General features: G+C 31.1%; 2 protein-coding genes across 3 annotated transcripts; one reads left to right on the top strand and one right to left on the bottom strand.

The window, feature by feature from the left end:
* Positions 1–138: 138 nt before the first annotated feature.
* Positions 139–3,655, bottom strand: LOC129311027 (cytochrome b5). Of its 2 annotated transcripts, XM_054952966.1 has the most exons (4): positions 1,954–2,021; positions 1,701–1,776; positions 1,434–1,500; positions 139–567 (listed from the first exon to the last, which is right to left on the bottom strand). In XM_054952966.1, exons 1-4 carry the CDS (start codon positions 1,998–2,000, stop codon positions 335–337), a joined length of 423 nt encoding a protein of 140 aa, XP_054808941.1. In that variant the 5' UTR covers positions 2,001–2,021; the 3' UTR covers positions 139–334. The 2 variants fall into 2 exon arrangements, with proteins under 2 accessions (XP_054808941.1, XP_054808942.1); XM_054952967.1 differs by lacking the exons at positions 1,701–1,776; positions 1,954–2,021 and adding an exon at positions 3,412–3,655.
* A 7,900-nt stretch (positions 3,656–11,555) lies between these two features.
* On the top strand, positions 11,556–14,252 carry LOC129311025 (cytochrome P450 85A-like). The gene is made up of 8 exons (XM_054952965.1): positions 11,556–12,200; positions 12,520–12,669; positions 12,766–13,011; positions 13,106–13,192; positions 13,284–13,362; positions 13,468–13,574; positions 13,798–13,922; positions 14,003–14,252. Exons 1-8 carry the CDS (start codon positions 11,889–11,891, stop codon positions 14,088–14,090), a joined length of 1,194 nt encoding a protein of 397 aa, XP_054808940.1. The 5' UTR covers positions 11,556–11,888; the 3' UTR covers positions 14,091–14,252.
* Positions 14,253–15,016: the final 764 nt, after the last annotated feature.

Genomic DNA, 15,016 nt, shown 5'->3' with positions numbered 1-15,016 from the left:
TTAGGTTAAGAATCAGGTCATTCCAAATTTTCTGGGAATCACATCAATTCGAACCTGTCATGGCTTCTGATAATCTACTCAGCTCAGTTACTGCATTTCAAAATAGACATCCAACTATACCATAAACCGGATACTGGATTTAAGGTCCAAAGTCATCAATGTGAACTAAGATTTTCAATATCCATTACTTGACCAATTTTTCAATGTAATGCGTGTAACCAAAACTTATCATGAAACAGGCCGACGTTACTAGTGCTTTTCCTTGAAACAGTAAAACATCCGTTGCAACTATTCATTTCCAGTTTCAATAATGGGGAAAAAATTAGGTGTGGTATTACTTCTTACGCAAGTATAAAAAACCAGCTATCACTGAGATGCCAAGAACGGCCACAGGAACAGCCCAATATTGCTTTGTCAACTGCAAGAACTTTTCTGAATAAATTGCAGCTTGATTTTTCGAGGAAACAGGTGGTGAAGGGTCAACCTCACCAATACAAAACTTCTCCATAAGTTCTCTGGCACTTTGGCTGTGGCCAGCATCCTCGAATTCATCCGTCGCATCTTTCCCTTCATCAAAGTAAAAAAAAAAAAATACAAAGAAGTTTCAATAATTTTATTTATAATTGCCAATGTTTTCCTTTTCTTTTCTACAAAGCATGGACACCATCTAATTTTAGGCATGTCACAAGTTGAACATACTGCCAGACCATTTCAAGAAAAGAAAAATGGCTAATAAATTAAGCGACTATTTCAAGAAAAGAAAAATGGCCAATAAATTAAGTAGCATGAGAGATTAGAAACGCCTTCCTGATGAGATAATTCATGATCTTGCCGTAATGCTTTTTACATTGCACATGAATAATTTGAATAACATAGTTTAATTTAATGGTACTTACTCCATTTTCGAATATAAGATAAACTACCATGTTTCATCTAGTTTTTATTTACAAGCAAAACTACAAATTTCAAGAAGCATTTATTACGTTTTTCCCCAAATTATCCCTCATAAAGTCGATGTTTATTTTCACTAGATAAATTTGTTTCATTACTTGCAGATATAATTTAGTCCAATTTCTTTAATTTCATACATAATTATTATACTTAAACCAACTTTCTTAAACTATGTGAATTAGTTATTTTCTCTTATATTTGAAAATGGAAAGAGTACATAGAATTTTTAGAAAGTAATACTGTAAAGATAGGATGATGACAAAAAACAAATAAATAAATAAATAAAAATAAAACATCAAAAATTGAATATGAAAATATGACAAGATACACAAATGCTGTTCGCAGTGCCATGTTTCTTATTTGTGAAAGTTTGAGGTGTAAATATGTTGCATCAAGCATCAATGTCAGTGCATAATGTTTTTTTTCCCCCTATGCTTAGTATGGCAGTAGGATATAGGATATAAGACAGGATGCACAAGTACCAGTTGCAAGAAGGACTACTTCATCTCCCCCCGGATGATCATCCAAATATGAGGTCACATCGTATACCTGCATTAATAAATCATCAACATATTACCAATCAGAGACAAGAAGATAGATGATGAGAGAGGCCAGACTGCCAGAGTCTAAAAGCAAGCGCACACTTCCTATTTTTTTCTTCTTTAACAAAAGATGAAAACAAGTCAGCAAAAAGAGAATGAAATGAAACCAAGTACGTATTCTAGAATTTTCTATTTAAAAAAACCTACATATGCAAACATGGTTAAGAATAAGCTGCACTTCAAAATGTTATCCTCAAATGTGCAGCAGCCACCGACATATGAGCTGCAAATTGTTAATTGTAAAGAATCATTATTTCTTAATTTGATAACAAATAAGATGAGAAACCAATAGCCATAGACAAAAGAAGCTATCATCCTAAAAAGTAGCAATTGGGCTATGGCTGCTGACAACAAAGAAACTGCTATGAGCAATCACCTAAGGTACAGATAATCACTTTACCTCTCTTGCTCTGTTCCTCTCTCCAAGGAATACCCACACACAAACATTCAAAGATGGTGAAGCACAATACATAGAGCAAGGGGAAAGTTAAGATCTGATTAATAGAATTGCTGGAGTTGAGATATTATTCCATGCATGGAGATGAAAACTTAAACCTTAAGGAGTCTCGTGACTGACAAGAATTCTATCACTTAAGGAGAGATGAAATGGCAAGAAAAAGGAAAGGAAGAGAAATTTTTTTATGCATTAAAAAGGTCCTTAATAGGGCATCCCATTTACTGCCCAAAAAAAACATTATAGTCTAATTTAAAGACAAGTTCTTATTCATATCAGAAACTACTTGACACCATATAGCATTACAAACCATTGCAAGAATATAAAACAAAATGCAGAAACATGATATATATATATATATATATATCAAATAAATCAATGTATCATGTATTTATGTATCTATGTAAGTATGTAAATAGGCCATATCTATGTATGTACGTACGCAATAACTCTCATATACAGCTCACATTTAAAAGCAACTATGGTAATGATGAAACTAAAAATGATAAAAACATGGGTTTCCAAGAGGGGTTGGCAATAGTCAGTTTTCCTGAGATCACATAAACATTTCTACAGCAAAGCAATGGCAAAGAAAGTAGGAAAGAATATAATGGAAAAGAAGGATGACATCGGAGAATGATCAGAAAAGACATGATAAAAAGACAAAACTGAGAAGTGAGAAAATGAAATGCATGTAGAAGGCAAAAGTAATGAACTGATATGATGGTTTTCTATATATATGATTAAAGTTTAAAACTCAAACATAAACCCTTGACAATTCGTAGATCATAGTAGAGAAAGACAGGCCTCAGGAGAGGCACATGAACCATAAAAGTAACAATCGACAAACTCTAAACAATTATTATTTGTTTTATGTGAAAGCAAAGGTGGGCGAACATTGAATATTGGAAGCTATTATATAATTTTCACAATAATATGTATACAAGGTAACCAATGCCTTTCATAAATAATCATTGAACTTTAATAGCTACCTTTATTGAAAACAATGCCAAAAAATATCCACAAGCTCAATAATATTGAAAATTTCGACTCCACCACATTCTGAATCCAATCAGTAGGAGCAGGATACCTCGCACTTTTTCTCAATACTTCCAATACACGACAACTCAAAATTTCCTATGCAAAGTTAAACAAGTCCAAACAATTTGAAGGCAAGTAATACTTAAATCCTCAATAAACCAGCAATAAAAATTTGCCTGCTCCTACCGTCTCATAGAATGCCAATATTCAATACCACCTACTTCTCCTTCATAAAAGGCTAGTTAAATATAATAAAAAACAGACCATTTCATACATGAGTTGTGAAAAACAAAACAGAACACAACCCAGAAGTAGAGAAATACCCATCGGAGCGAAAGATAGCATTCAAGCAAAAAGTCTTACCTTGCCCTCAATAACCACCCAGCAATCACCTTTGGTGTTATGCTGGGAAGCCTCTTGCATCGTATAGAGCTTCGAAAGGATTGGCATGTTCGCGAGCCTTTTGGCCTTTGACGCTTCAAAGTAGAGAGAGAAGGGGGGAGGGGGACTTCGGCAATGGGAAGAGAAGAAGCAGAAATGTAGAATGGGGCTCCCTCGCTTCCTCTGACTGCCGCAACCTCCTTCTCTTGCCTCTTGTCTCTAGGAATGAATTCTTGGTCTTCAAGCCACAGTCAATCCGCCTTCGCCACCATGGGCTGTTCTTCTCAGAAGTCATAAGCTGAAGCATGGGCTTACCATGGGCTTGACCCTTCTTCTAACCCATTATCCTATAACTGGATAATAAAATTATAGAAAATGTGTTCAAGAATTCAAGTTTTGTCTATCAAGTATTTAAGTTTTGTCTAGACAAAAAATTGATTATAATTTTTAGGGGAAAAAACATATTTTTAATTGTACTTTCATTCATTGAAAAAAATTGAAATAAAGGGATAATAATTTTTTGTAGAGTTTACTTCTTCATTTTTTTTTATCCTTTTCAATTGATGAATAGTATTTATTTTATGTTCGAATTTTTTTTCTCAAATATTTACAGAAAAATATTTCAATATCTTCATCCAATGTATAGAGGGGCTAAGCTTGCAAGCAGCACTGTTCTAGTTTTGAAAAGATAGAAAAAAGGAAAAAATTCATCTTACGTACTTTATATATCAAAATAAAATACAAAAAGAAAAAAAATTGAATTGTTTTTTTGGAAAAGAAAAAAAATTATAGTACAATACGAGATCTTGCAATCAATGGCGAAAAATTAAAAGAAGAGTAATTCGAGTTATCGGAAGTGCAATAGATTTGGAACCGATTAAATGTTGAAGCAAAGCTGAAAATTTGCATTATTTATGAACAATAAATCATATGGTTGATTTTGGATTTCATGTACTTATCTTTATTTTTGGGACGGTAAAAGTATAATACTGCGTTGACATCAGAGTAATCAACTATAGATTTTTCTCACTTGGCATGGAAGCATTAAAAGTATAAGATTTAGTTGAGGGACTTGATTTGATCTAAATGTAAGATTTCAATTTATTTTGTCTCTGAAATTTATAATTTTTTTTAATATTCCTATTGATTGCAAAAATTAAAGAGATTTTCCATCAACATGAATAGTTTACAATATAAATTAATTTTATTAATATTTGTAGATTAATTATTTAGATCTTATATTTAAGACCGAAAGAAGTACAGTAGCTCCCAGGTTATATAATTTGCATTTATTTATTTATTTTCCTCTTTAATCAATCCTAAGTCCTCACAGATCTGTTGATTAGGGCATGGAGGGACTTTTTCTTTGTTTGTTATGTTGGGAGAGAGATTTATTGAGATATTGATGTTTGAATAAAGAGGCAATAATGGATATTTGATACATAAAAATGAACATACTTCTTGGCTACATGCAAAAATGGAAACGCTTGGTTACGTGAGAACGACAAACTAATAAATTAAAAGATAAAGTAGTAGATTTGGTTATAAATTATTTTTCGAGGAGTATCAGATGGTGCAAAATAAAATACGAACTTTTAAAATGAGAATATTCACCAGCCTATCGTTAACTTCAACTGACGAACGTTATGTGAACCCCGCAATAACACACGGGCATGACACATCAACATGGTAAAGATGCAAATTTAGCTATGAACTATTTTTCTGAGAGCGCTGGGTGGCTTCTACTAAAAAAAAACGGACCATCCAATATTTTTTCCTCAATTTTGACCAAACATCATTTATTTTCATATTTATAAGGCCCACAAAGCATTAATATCTCTAATCTTCTTGCCTTCATTTTCAATATAAGCTTCAGAAAAAAATGTTCAATGAGTTCTTCTATGAAGACATTCATCAAGACAATGCTAACAAAATAGAAAAAAAATTCGTGACTAAATTAACTTAGAATCAAGCTTCCTCTCATGCATAGTAAAATCAAGCTTCTACTTTGTTGGCATCATCCTTGTGAAGGTTTTCAAATAAGAACTCATTGAACCTCTTCTTCTGAAGCTTATATTGAGAATAAAGGCAAGAAAATTGGAGATATTAATGTTTTATGAGCCCCATAATTACGAAAATAAATGATGTTTGGCCAAAATTGAGGAAAAGGTATTGGATGGTCTCTTTTTTTTATAGTAAAGGCTACCCAACGCTCCTAGAAAAATAGTTTGTAACTAAATTTGCACCTTTATCATGCTGATGTGTCGTGCCTATGTCATGTCACGTGTTATTGTTGGCCCCACATAACGTCCGTCAGTTGAAGTTAACGGTGGGTTGCTAGATACTTTCTTTTTAAAAGTCCGTGATTTATTTTACACCATCTGATAGTTTAGACTATCAAATACTCTTTAAAAAATAATTTATAGCTAAATTTACTGCTTCATCCTAAATTAAAAGGCAATGAAAATTACGTGATGACTCATCTCTTCTTCTTGCTTACGAAAGCATCACATTGCATGTGCCATGTGGCAAGACCTGCAAAAAGCTTCAATCCTCTCCCCTTAAACATGGCTTCCTAAAATCATCATTATTTTGTTCTTCTTCATTCGCCTTAATTTGTAACGTTATCAAGGACAACATCTTTTCCTTTTTAATTTAAATATATAATACGATTTATATTCTGTATAAGATGCAAATTTAAATCCTAATATCCTAATATTAATATGAGCAAAAATTATTGGATAGATTATATATGTCACATCATTTATAGTTTATTTAATTAAAATGCTCTTAATCATTTTATTTTAATCCTGTTTGGCAGATACTTATTTTATTTTATTTTTAAAACATAATACTTAAAATAATAATTGAATCAAATAAAATCTCATGTATCATTATTTTTAAAGACTTTTTTAAAATATACTATCAATTTAATTTCTTGTTTTTCTCTCTCAATCATCATAGATGAGGCGACATAGGAAATAAAAAAATTAAAATAATTTAAAGTGATATAAATAAGAGATAATATATAAAATTAAATAAACTTGACATGAAATGTTTTTATTAGATATTACATCCATCCATTATAAAATACTTTTAGAATAAAATACATATATCAATAAAAGTTTATTAAATACATTTTACTATCTTACTTTTTATAAAATACTTTTAATTTAATACTTCATTTGTAAAAAAATATTAAAGATAGAATATAATAAAAATGATAATATAAAAAAATATTATTAATGAACTTTATTTTTTGGCAAAGTGTCTTATATTATTAGACGTCAAATATCTTATAAATTAAAAAAAAGAAGTAATATATAAATGGCGTGATGTATCAAGTCCATGCAATAATTTTTTAATAATAACAACAACAATAATAATAACAATATTTATCTTTCCTTGAGGTTTTCATTTTCCAAATATTTCTAAAAAATCTTCTTGATTTTCAAGTCATTAAAGAAGGTATCCAAATTAGATTGGGAGTTGTAATCAATTTCATAAGAGTCAAACCTTGTTTAAAATGAAAGAGGCAAATCATGGTAAGAATCCCAGCATTGATGGTGAAAATTAATGAAGTTATAAAAGGGAGAAGAATTGGAGATTGGAGAGAATATTGTGTGACCTGTGAACAAGAATAACAATAATAATACAATTTTCTCTTGTCTTAATACCTGCATTTGTGGATTCTAAATTATAATTTCTTCCATCATCATAACTGCACCGCCGGTAATTTGGAACTGTTGGTGTCACTGCTGTAAGTGCATTTCCTTCATCTCCTTTCATTCTTTCGTTTTCTCTTCTTTTATTTTTTTTTATAAAAAAGTTTAGGAGAATTGTATACAACGACTTATTAAGATTAATGCATGTTTTTAAAATTAAAAAATATTTATAAATCATCTATTAATAAGATCTTTTCATTGGTAACAGGATTTAATCCTACAACCTTATGGATTATGAGATAAATTCTTATCAAATGAACTAATCTTTCTTGGTTAATCTCCTTTATTTCATTGTAAATATTACAACTTTTTATTTATGAGAATTTGATCCAATAAAAGTGACTAATCCCTTACAAAATATGAATAATCAAGGTTGAAATTTTTATTGGAAAAGCTGCCCATGTAACCTTTGTTGGATTTTTCAATCGGAAAATACGTATGTTGGTAAAAAAAATGGAAAATACTTATAAACAATAAAAAATTATTTTAACTTTTTCAATTTTCATTTTGTATAATTTTTCATAGTCATCAGTCATATGGTGTCAATCGGTAGAGGCTGTGTGAGGCTACATGTCTCTCGGTTTATACTCAATGCCGATTAGTTTTTTCGCTCTTTGAAGAAAAAATAAAAAAATATTATCTTAAATATTGATCTTTCAAAAAATTAAATTAAAAAATAATATTTATTTTTCTGGATCTTTACAGGATATTTTTAAGCATAAAAAAATTAGAAATTTTGGAATTGAAAAAGAAAATTGTTTCAAAACCTTTCCTTAAAATATTTAAAAATCTCTTTACCTAAGAGATTAAAACACACCAACCAATCATCTAAAAACTTGTTCTTTTGCAGCCAACATGAGTTAAGTCTAGTAAAAGAGGCTAGTTCTTTATAATAAATAATATCAAGATTCAAATTCTTGTTAGGAGATATATTCACATTTAATGTTCAAATATATCTTGAAGTAGTTTACACTAGCGCTCAATCATCTAAAAAATTGTTTTTTTTTTGCCAAAGATAAATTATTTTATGTCTTGATATTCTTAAGAAAAAAATAAATTAATAAAGGTCACCAACTAAGTAACATATCATTTTATTTGAATTATGTGGACTTTAATCTGCAAAAAGTGTGTAGGCTTTATGTTATTTGCCTATGTCAAGTCCACCCTTAAAGATAAATTTCCTCTCTCTTTTATTCTTCTTTTTTCCTACGAATGAATGGACTTCTCGATCTCTCATATCTCTATAACAGTTTTGTAAAGTGTATATTGTAAGGTGTCTTAACACATTCATCATACATAAAATGGACTCTTGAACCTTTTCTTTTTTTCTTTTGGTTTCATAGACTGTCCTTCTTATTCATATGATTTTTTAAGATTTTCTTAAAAATTTTAGTACCGATTTTGTTTCATTCAAATCTCATTTGGAAGGTTGATTTCCCCCTTCCTGCCATCCGCGTGACATCTAAGGTGTGACAACATGAAAATGTATCACCCTAAAAATAACATTTGAAAGGAAAATAGTTGTTCACAAACTCCAACTCTTGATATAAAAAAGAATATTGTAGACGAGCATACACACACATACTAAAAAGTTCATGCAAACCCTAAGATAAGAGAGAGGAATATAATAGCAACAAGTTCCCCTGATGCATATATAATCAATAATGAGGGAAGTGATATTTATATTCATGATTTGGTAATATGAATGTAGCAACACATAGAGACACGTCACATCTTTTTGGTAAATCTCTCTTAATTATAATGTAATGTGTTGGTGAAGATAAGCCATCAATAGGGTTAGCTTTCACATTTCCAATGCATCCAGTAACCTCACACACACACACAAACATTATAGTTCAGGAGAAGGATATTAAAATCCCAAAGCAATGAATATTTTTGTTAAGTTCCTAATAAAATTTTCTGAAAAACTAGTAATAAATGTTGATTCAAATAATTAAACATTTAAAATTTTTAATTGTAAATGAAATATTTAAATTTTAAATATAACTCTCGATTTTAATTTAAATTTTTATTTATAATTATTTGAATTAATATTTATAACTTATTTCTTAAAAAAAATTGTCAGAAACTTGACTGTTATAAATTCCTTATTATAAGATTTTATTGTTATTCACCCTTATAGTTCAAAGTATATCTATGCTCAACCTAAATGTCTTGAATTGAATTTGTGAAGTGAAAATTATGTATTATAGATTAATAGTGTTATCAGACAAAATTTAGGGAAAAAACCGCACTTGAGTGAAATCATAAATTTTCCCATTTGTATGTTATGCTATCATTTTAGACCAATTTAAAATTCTTTGACGAAAATACCGTCATCAATATATGTAACACTATTTAACAGTGAACATTTGAGTGAAAAACAATTTAAAGTTAAATTAAAATTTTGCATCTTTTTTTAAAAAAAAAGAATATATAAGTTTTATAATTGAGACGAATATTTTGCTTTATTCCCATGCCATCCATATCAAATTAGGTAATGTTTCAGTATACATATTTGGAATATCTAAATGTAGAAAGGCATAATAGTTTGAAAATATTTCGGTGCGCTTAATTTTCAGGAAATTATTGTCCCATGTATAAAGCAAATTTCCTATATACATTGAAAGTTAATTTTGATGTGAAATTAAAGTGACATACCAACTCTAATATTTCTAAAGGGCATAAATTATTGGGATACATCATGGTAGGTCTTTAATTAATTTTGCATCATAATCTCTTTGAAACAGAACATGTATTTCATAACATATAATTATCATTAGCCTAATTAAACAAATTGACAATATTTACCACATAACATTCAAGATTCATAAAGTCTCAAAATCCTATTTTTAGACATAAATCCTGCTTCTGGATTTGGCAGACACCGAAATGTTTGTAGACACAGTTTAAACCCGCGATGTGAGCATCACAAGAATGCCTTGGTGCCCCTTGAACCAAATGTTCTTGGCATTTTTAATTATAGTTATACCAACAAAACCATAAAGCTGAATTAACTGAGATCCATACAAACTGATTCAGGCACAATCTAATTAATGACAATAAAAACAAAAAACAAGAATAACATCGTTGTAGTAATAATATCTGGCAGGGAAGATTCAGTAACAGAATTTATGTTAGAATCATTAAGATTTAAGAAACATGTATACTTGAAATAGGTTCTAGTGAGATATGATGATCATAGGGTAGGCGGGTTTGGCCTATTTAACATTAACGTGTCTCCCATCTTTTTCTTGAGCACAGTCCGTGTTTTTTCATATCAGATTCATACACACAGAAAAATATTGCTCAAAGATTTCGGAGCTGCGTCATGCTGATGTCAATGCTATCATCATCAATAGTGGTGTACTTGTATTATGGATTGGGCTTGGCGTTTTGTGGATTCATGATACTGCTGAAATGGAATGATATAAGGTACACAAGAAAAGGTGTTCCACCAGGAACACTGGGTTGGCCTCTTTTTGGTGAGACTTCAGCTTTTCTCAAACAAGGACCTGATTACATGAAAGCTAAGAGAGCTAGGTACGTACTTACACCTTATATATTTTTCAATTTCTAGGTGGACCTTTATCTTTTTGTTGAGCATATAAGGCATGTCTCATGACTCAAAAAGTACTTATATATATATATATATATATATTATCTGCTAATAAGATCTTCATATGAGGATAAGTTGCATCTTTACCAAGACCAGCCTTCATTGGTGACCATTTTTATTATGTGTGTGTGGTATAGTTGAACTGGATGTAAAGTCGTTCTTAGATTATTTGTACATTCTCAGTATAGAACAAAGATTTGTGTTATCTCACTGGCCCCTCCAAACCTTTAAAGCAAAACAGTGGGATATAGATTAACTTTCAGTATACAGTAGAAAATGGCACTTTATGTTCTGCATTACCATTAAAATGTGATGTTTTTGTTGGCGTCTGTAAGAATTTTTTTTTTTTAAATTTCTGTGGTTGAGCAAAACCAAGAATTATCATGTTGAGTGTAGTTAAAGAAACCAAAAAAAAAAAAAAACAAGGACAAGGTGAGGCCCACTTGAGTAGGTTTTGTCTCAGCCCTTTAATTTCTTCCCCCTTTAAAGCATAGCATGCAGAATTAATTAGTCATTATAAAGATGTTAAAAAGATAACTAGAATATCTAAAGTCATTTTAAATTCCACTCAAGCTAAAAGCATTTTCTACCCATATGAAAAAGATAAAGGTACCTTACTATATATATATATACAGCCTTCTAAATGGAAAATTACTTCATCTCAATTCTCAAGTGCTTTTGTGTCCAATGTCACTTCAAATTGTTGCATAAGGGTGTGTCATGACTCATGAGGGTTGATTCATATTTAGGGGGGGGGGGAGCTACTATGATGAGATCTATAAGCACCCTAAACCATTAAATTTGTGCATCCAAAATATTAAAAGCCATTCACAACCCTTTTAGAGGCAGACAAAGGACTCAGAAACCCAGAAAGGTCCCAGATTCAGCATTGGACTTGAGAAGTATCCCCAGAAAATAATCCTCCTCCTCCTCCAACCTAGTAGAAGTAAAAAACAGACATAAACTTGGGAATTCAGAGACATAGAAACCAAATCATAAAGAAAGAGAAGGAAGAAGAGAAGCATAATGGAGGGTTTTTAATTTTTGTTTCTGAATTGTTAACCTGATATATATGCATAGCTTATCCACTATGTTGTTTCTGTAGGTATGGAAATATGTTCAAGACTCATGCATTAGGGTCTCCTACCATTGTAAGCATGGATCCAGAAGTGAACAAGAACATCCTCTTGAATGAAGCACAAGGCCTTATTCCAGGGTACCCTGTGTCCATGAGGAACATCCTAGGGAATAACAATATTGCTGCTGTTCATGGTGCTTTTCACAAACGTATTAGAGGTTCATTGTTGTCTCTTGTTGGCCCACCTGCAATTAAGGATCATCTTTTGACAAAAACTGACCATTTTATGACGTCCTTCCTTCACAATTGGGCTGGTCAAACTATAGATATTCAAGAAAAAACCAAACAGGTTATTCTCCAATTCAATCCTCATAACTCTTTACAAGAAGCACAGATTATGCATTCTTTATACTTCGTCTTTGAATCTGATGCAATCTGATACTCCATATTTTAGCACAAAACTCTCATATCAGAAGACATTATATGGCTCTTAAAAGTTATACATGAAAACTCTATTTTTTGTGTGTTATAAAGTAAATGTATGTGTCATGTCAGTATTATCCATGTCTTTCTTTATTCTTTGGTTCTGATTATTCAGCAAAGAGGAGTGATTAGAAGGTTATAACAGACTAATCCCATGTTTAAATTCCTTGGTTTTCTTTTTTTAGATGGCATTCTTTGTCTCCATGAAGCAGATTGTGGATGATGAACCAAAATCTTTCCATGAGGCATTTAAAGCTACATTTGACAACATATTGTTAGGAACGATATCCCTGCCAATTAAGATTCCAGGAACCAGTTACTACATAGGACTTCAGGTAATATATACTAAAAAATTCTCTATAATTTTCACTCTTCTTCCTTTTCCTTTATGGATGCCAATTCGACCAGTGTTAAATTGCTAAAATATTCAGGCGAGAGACAAAGTCAATGCAATTTTGATGGAGCTTCTAGCCAAAAGAAGAGCTTTTGATGCTCCTCATGATGACATTCTTGACAAGCTTTTAAGAAGTGAGGACCTCAAGTACAAACTTAATGATGAAGAAATAATTGATCAGATCATCACAATCTTGTACTCGGGTTATGAAACCGTGTCAACCACTACAATGATGGCTATCAAATATCTCCATGATAATCCAAAAGTTCTTCAAGAACTAAGAGTAAGTCAACACCTTTTGAACTGATAAAATTTCTACAGTCTCAAACTCAGTTCTAAATCTTAACCATGACTATTTATTTTTCCCTAATGTACAGGAAGAACATTTTGCAATCCTGGAAAGGAAAAGATCAGACCAACCACTAACTTGGGATGACTATAAGAAAATGAGTTTGACTCGTGCAGTAAACATCTCTTTACCTCATCCATGTTTAAGAACTAAGATTTTCTTCAAATTACGCATGTTTATGCTCAAGGCATTATTGGATCATGCAGGTGATTCTTGAAACCTCAAGAATGGCCAGCATTGTGAATGGGGTACTGAGGAAGACCAATACAGATTTAGAACTGAATGGTATATTTGTTTTGTCTACCCTTTTCATGATTGTTTCTGGGATAGCTCTGGTTTGTAACATAACAATTGACAATGGAATATGGATGTGTGATTATAACATGACAGGATTTAAAATTCCAAAAGGATGGAGAGTTTATGTGTACACAAGGGAGATAAACTATGATCCCTTCTTGTATCCAGAGCCTTTCACTTTTAATCCATGGAGATGGCTGGTGAGATTTCTTGATCAATGAACTTGACTAAAGAGGCTGTTTGGTACATGAAATGGAAATGGGAAAGGGAATTCCAACGGAAAGTTCTTTCCTGGAAACCATTTTACCATATATCAAACACAAACTTTCCATCAACTTTTACCCTTTTCTCAAAATCCTTGTCCATGTAGCAAACGCAGCCTATAAAGGCAAACACTTATATTTATTGATCAAATGAATGCAGGAGAGAAGTTTGGAAAGTCACCATCACAACATGTTGTTTGGGTCAGGACTTAGGATATGTCCAGGAAAAGAATTGGGAATTGTTAAAATCTCTATTTTCCTTCACCACTTTGTCACTAAATTTAGGTTAGTACTTTCTTACAATTTTTTTTTTTGGGTCCATATTTTGCCGAGGAAGGATACATTGATGTGGTTGATGATCGTAGGTGGGAAGAAGAGAACGGAAATGAACTTCGCCAATTTCCAAGAGTTGAAGCTCCAAATGGACTCAACATAACGGTCACAGCCTTCTAGAAAATCAAATATTGAAGAAAAAAAACTTCTGGCAAGGATCGATAAATTACAACAAAGACCTAAATCAAAGTTTTTGTTTTTTTTTTAAAAGTTGTATTTTGTGTATGAGAAAGTCAATGTATTAGGTTTCAAGACCTATGTTTGGCTGTTTAAAATATTAAACCGTGTATTCTATCTCTGTATTGCTTTATTTTGAATTTGTATACTCTCATAGTTAATATCATATCATTTGAATACTAATATATTTGTCCTTATTTAATTTTAGTATGAGTATTTCACCTCTACTACTGCAGTCATTTAATGATTTTTCTTTTCTTTATTTTAATTAAGTATATGTTTGACCACTTGACTTTATTTTTAAAAAAAGAATACTTATTTTTAGGACCTCTATCCATGGCTTCCTTACTCGTGCAAACTCTAGCTTTATGGCTGAAACTCTAGCCAGGCTCCAAGTTCTCCGTTTTGTTGTTGACCACGATTTCGATCTCCTAATAGTTGAATTTGATTGTAAAGCTCTTTTAGATGTAATTAACATGGATCACCAATGCCCTGCATGGAACTGCTCTGTCCTCGTTGCTGAAATCCAAGGGCTTCTATTTGATAATAAATTTTGGTCTTTTAGCTAGATTCCAAAGGCTGCGTAACTTGGCAAGTGAAAAGTGTTTATTTGGAGTAAAAAATTTATAATTGTAGTTAAAAATTAATTAAGGTTAGCAAACTAAAATTAGAAAAAATGTTTATAAATATAATATGATTTATGTGTAGATATTTTTTTTAAAAATCAGTTAAACAAATTAAAATTTGTTTAAATAATTTAATTTAAAAGTCAATTAAAATGTATAATGATAAAAATGAATATGAGTTTTTTTTTTATATATTTTTGTGACTAATTTGATATTTTTAGGAAAAAAAACATTAAGCTTAAA

The sequence above is a fragment of the Prosopis cineraria genome, unplaced genomic scaffold, assembly GCF_029017545.1.
Source record: "Prosopis cineraria cultivar Desert tree isolate PC_DT_omini unplaced genomic scaffold, ASM2901754v1 PC5, whole genome shotgun sequence".
Lineage (NCBI taxonomy): Eukaryota > Viridiplantae > Streptophyta > Magnoliopsida > Fabales > Fabaceae > Prosopis > Prosopis cineraria.
The sequence above is the reverse complement of the archived record's forward strand: the minus strand, read 5'-3'. Positions and strand labels throughout refer to the sequence as shown.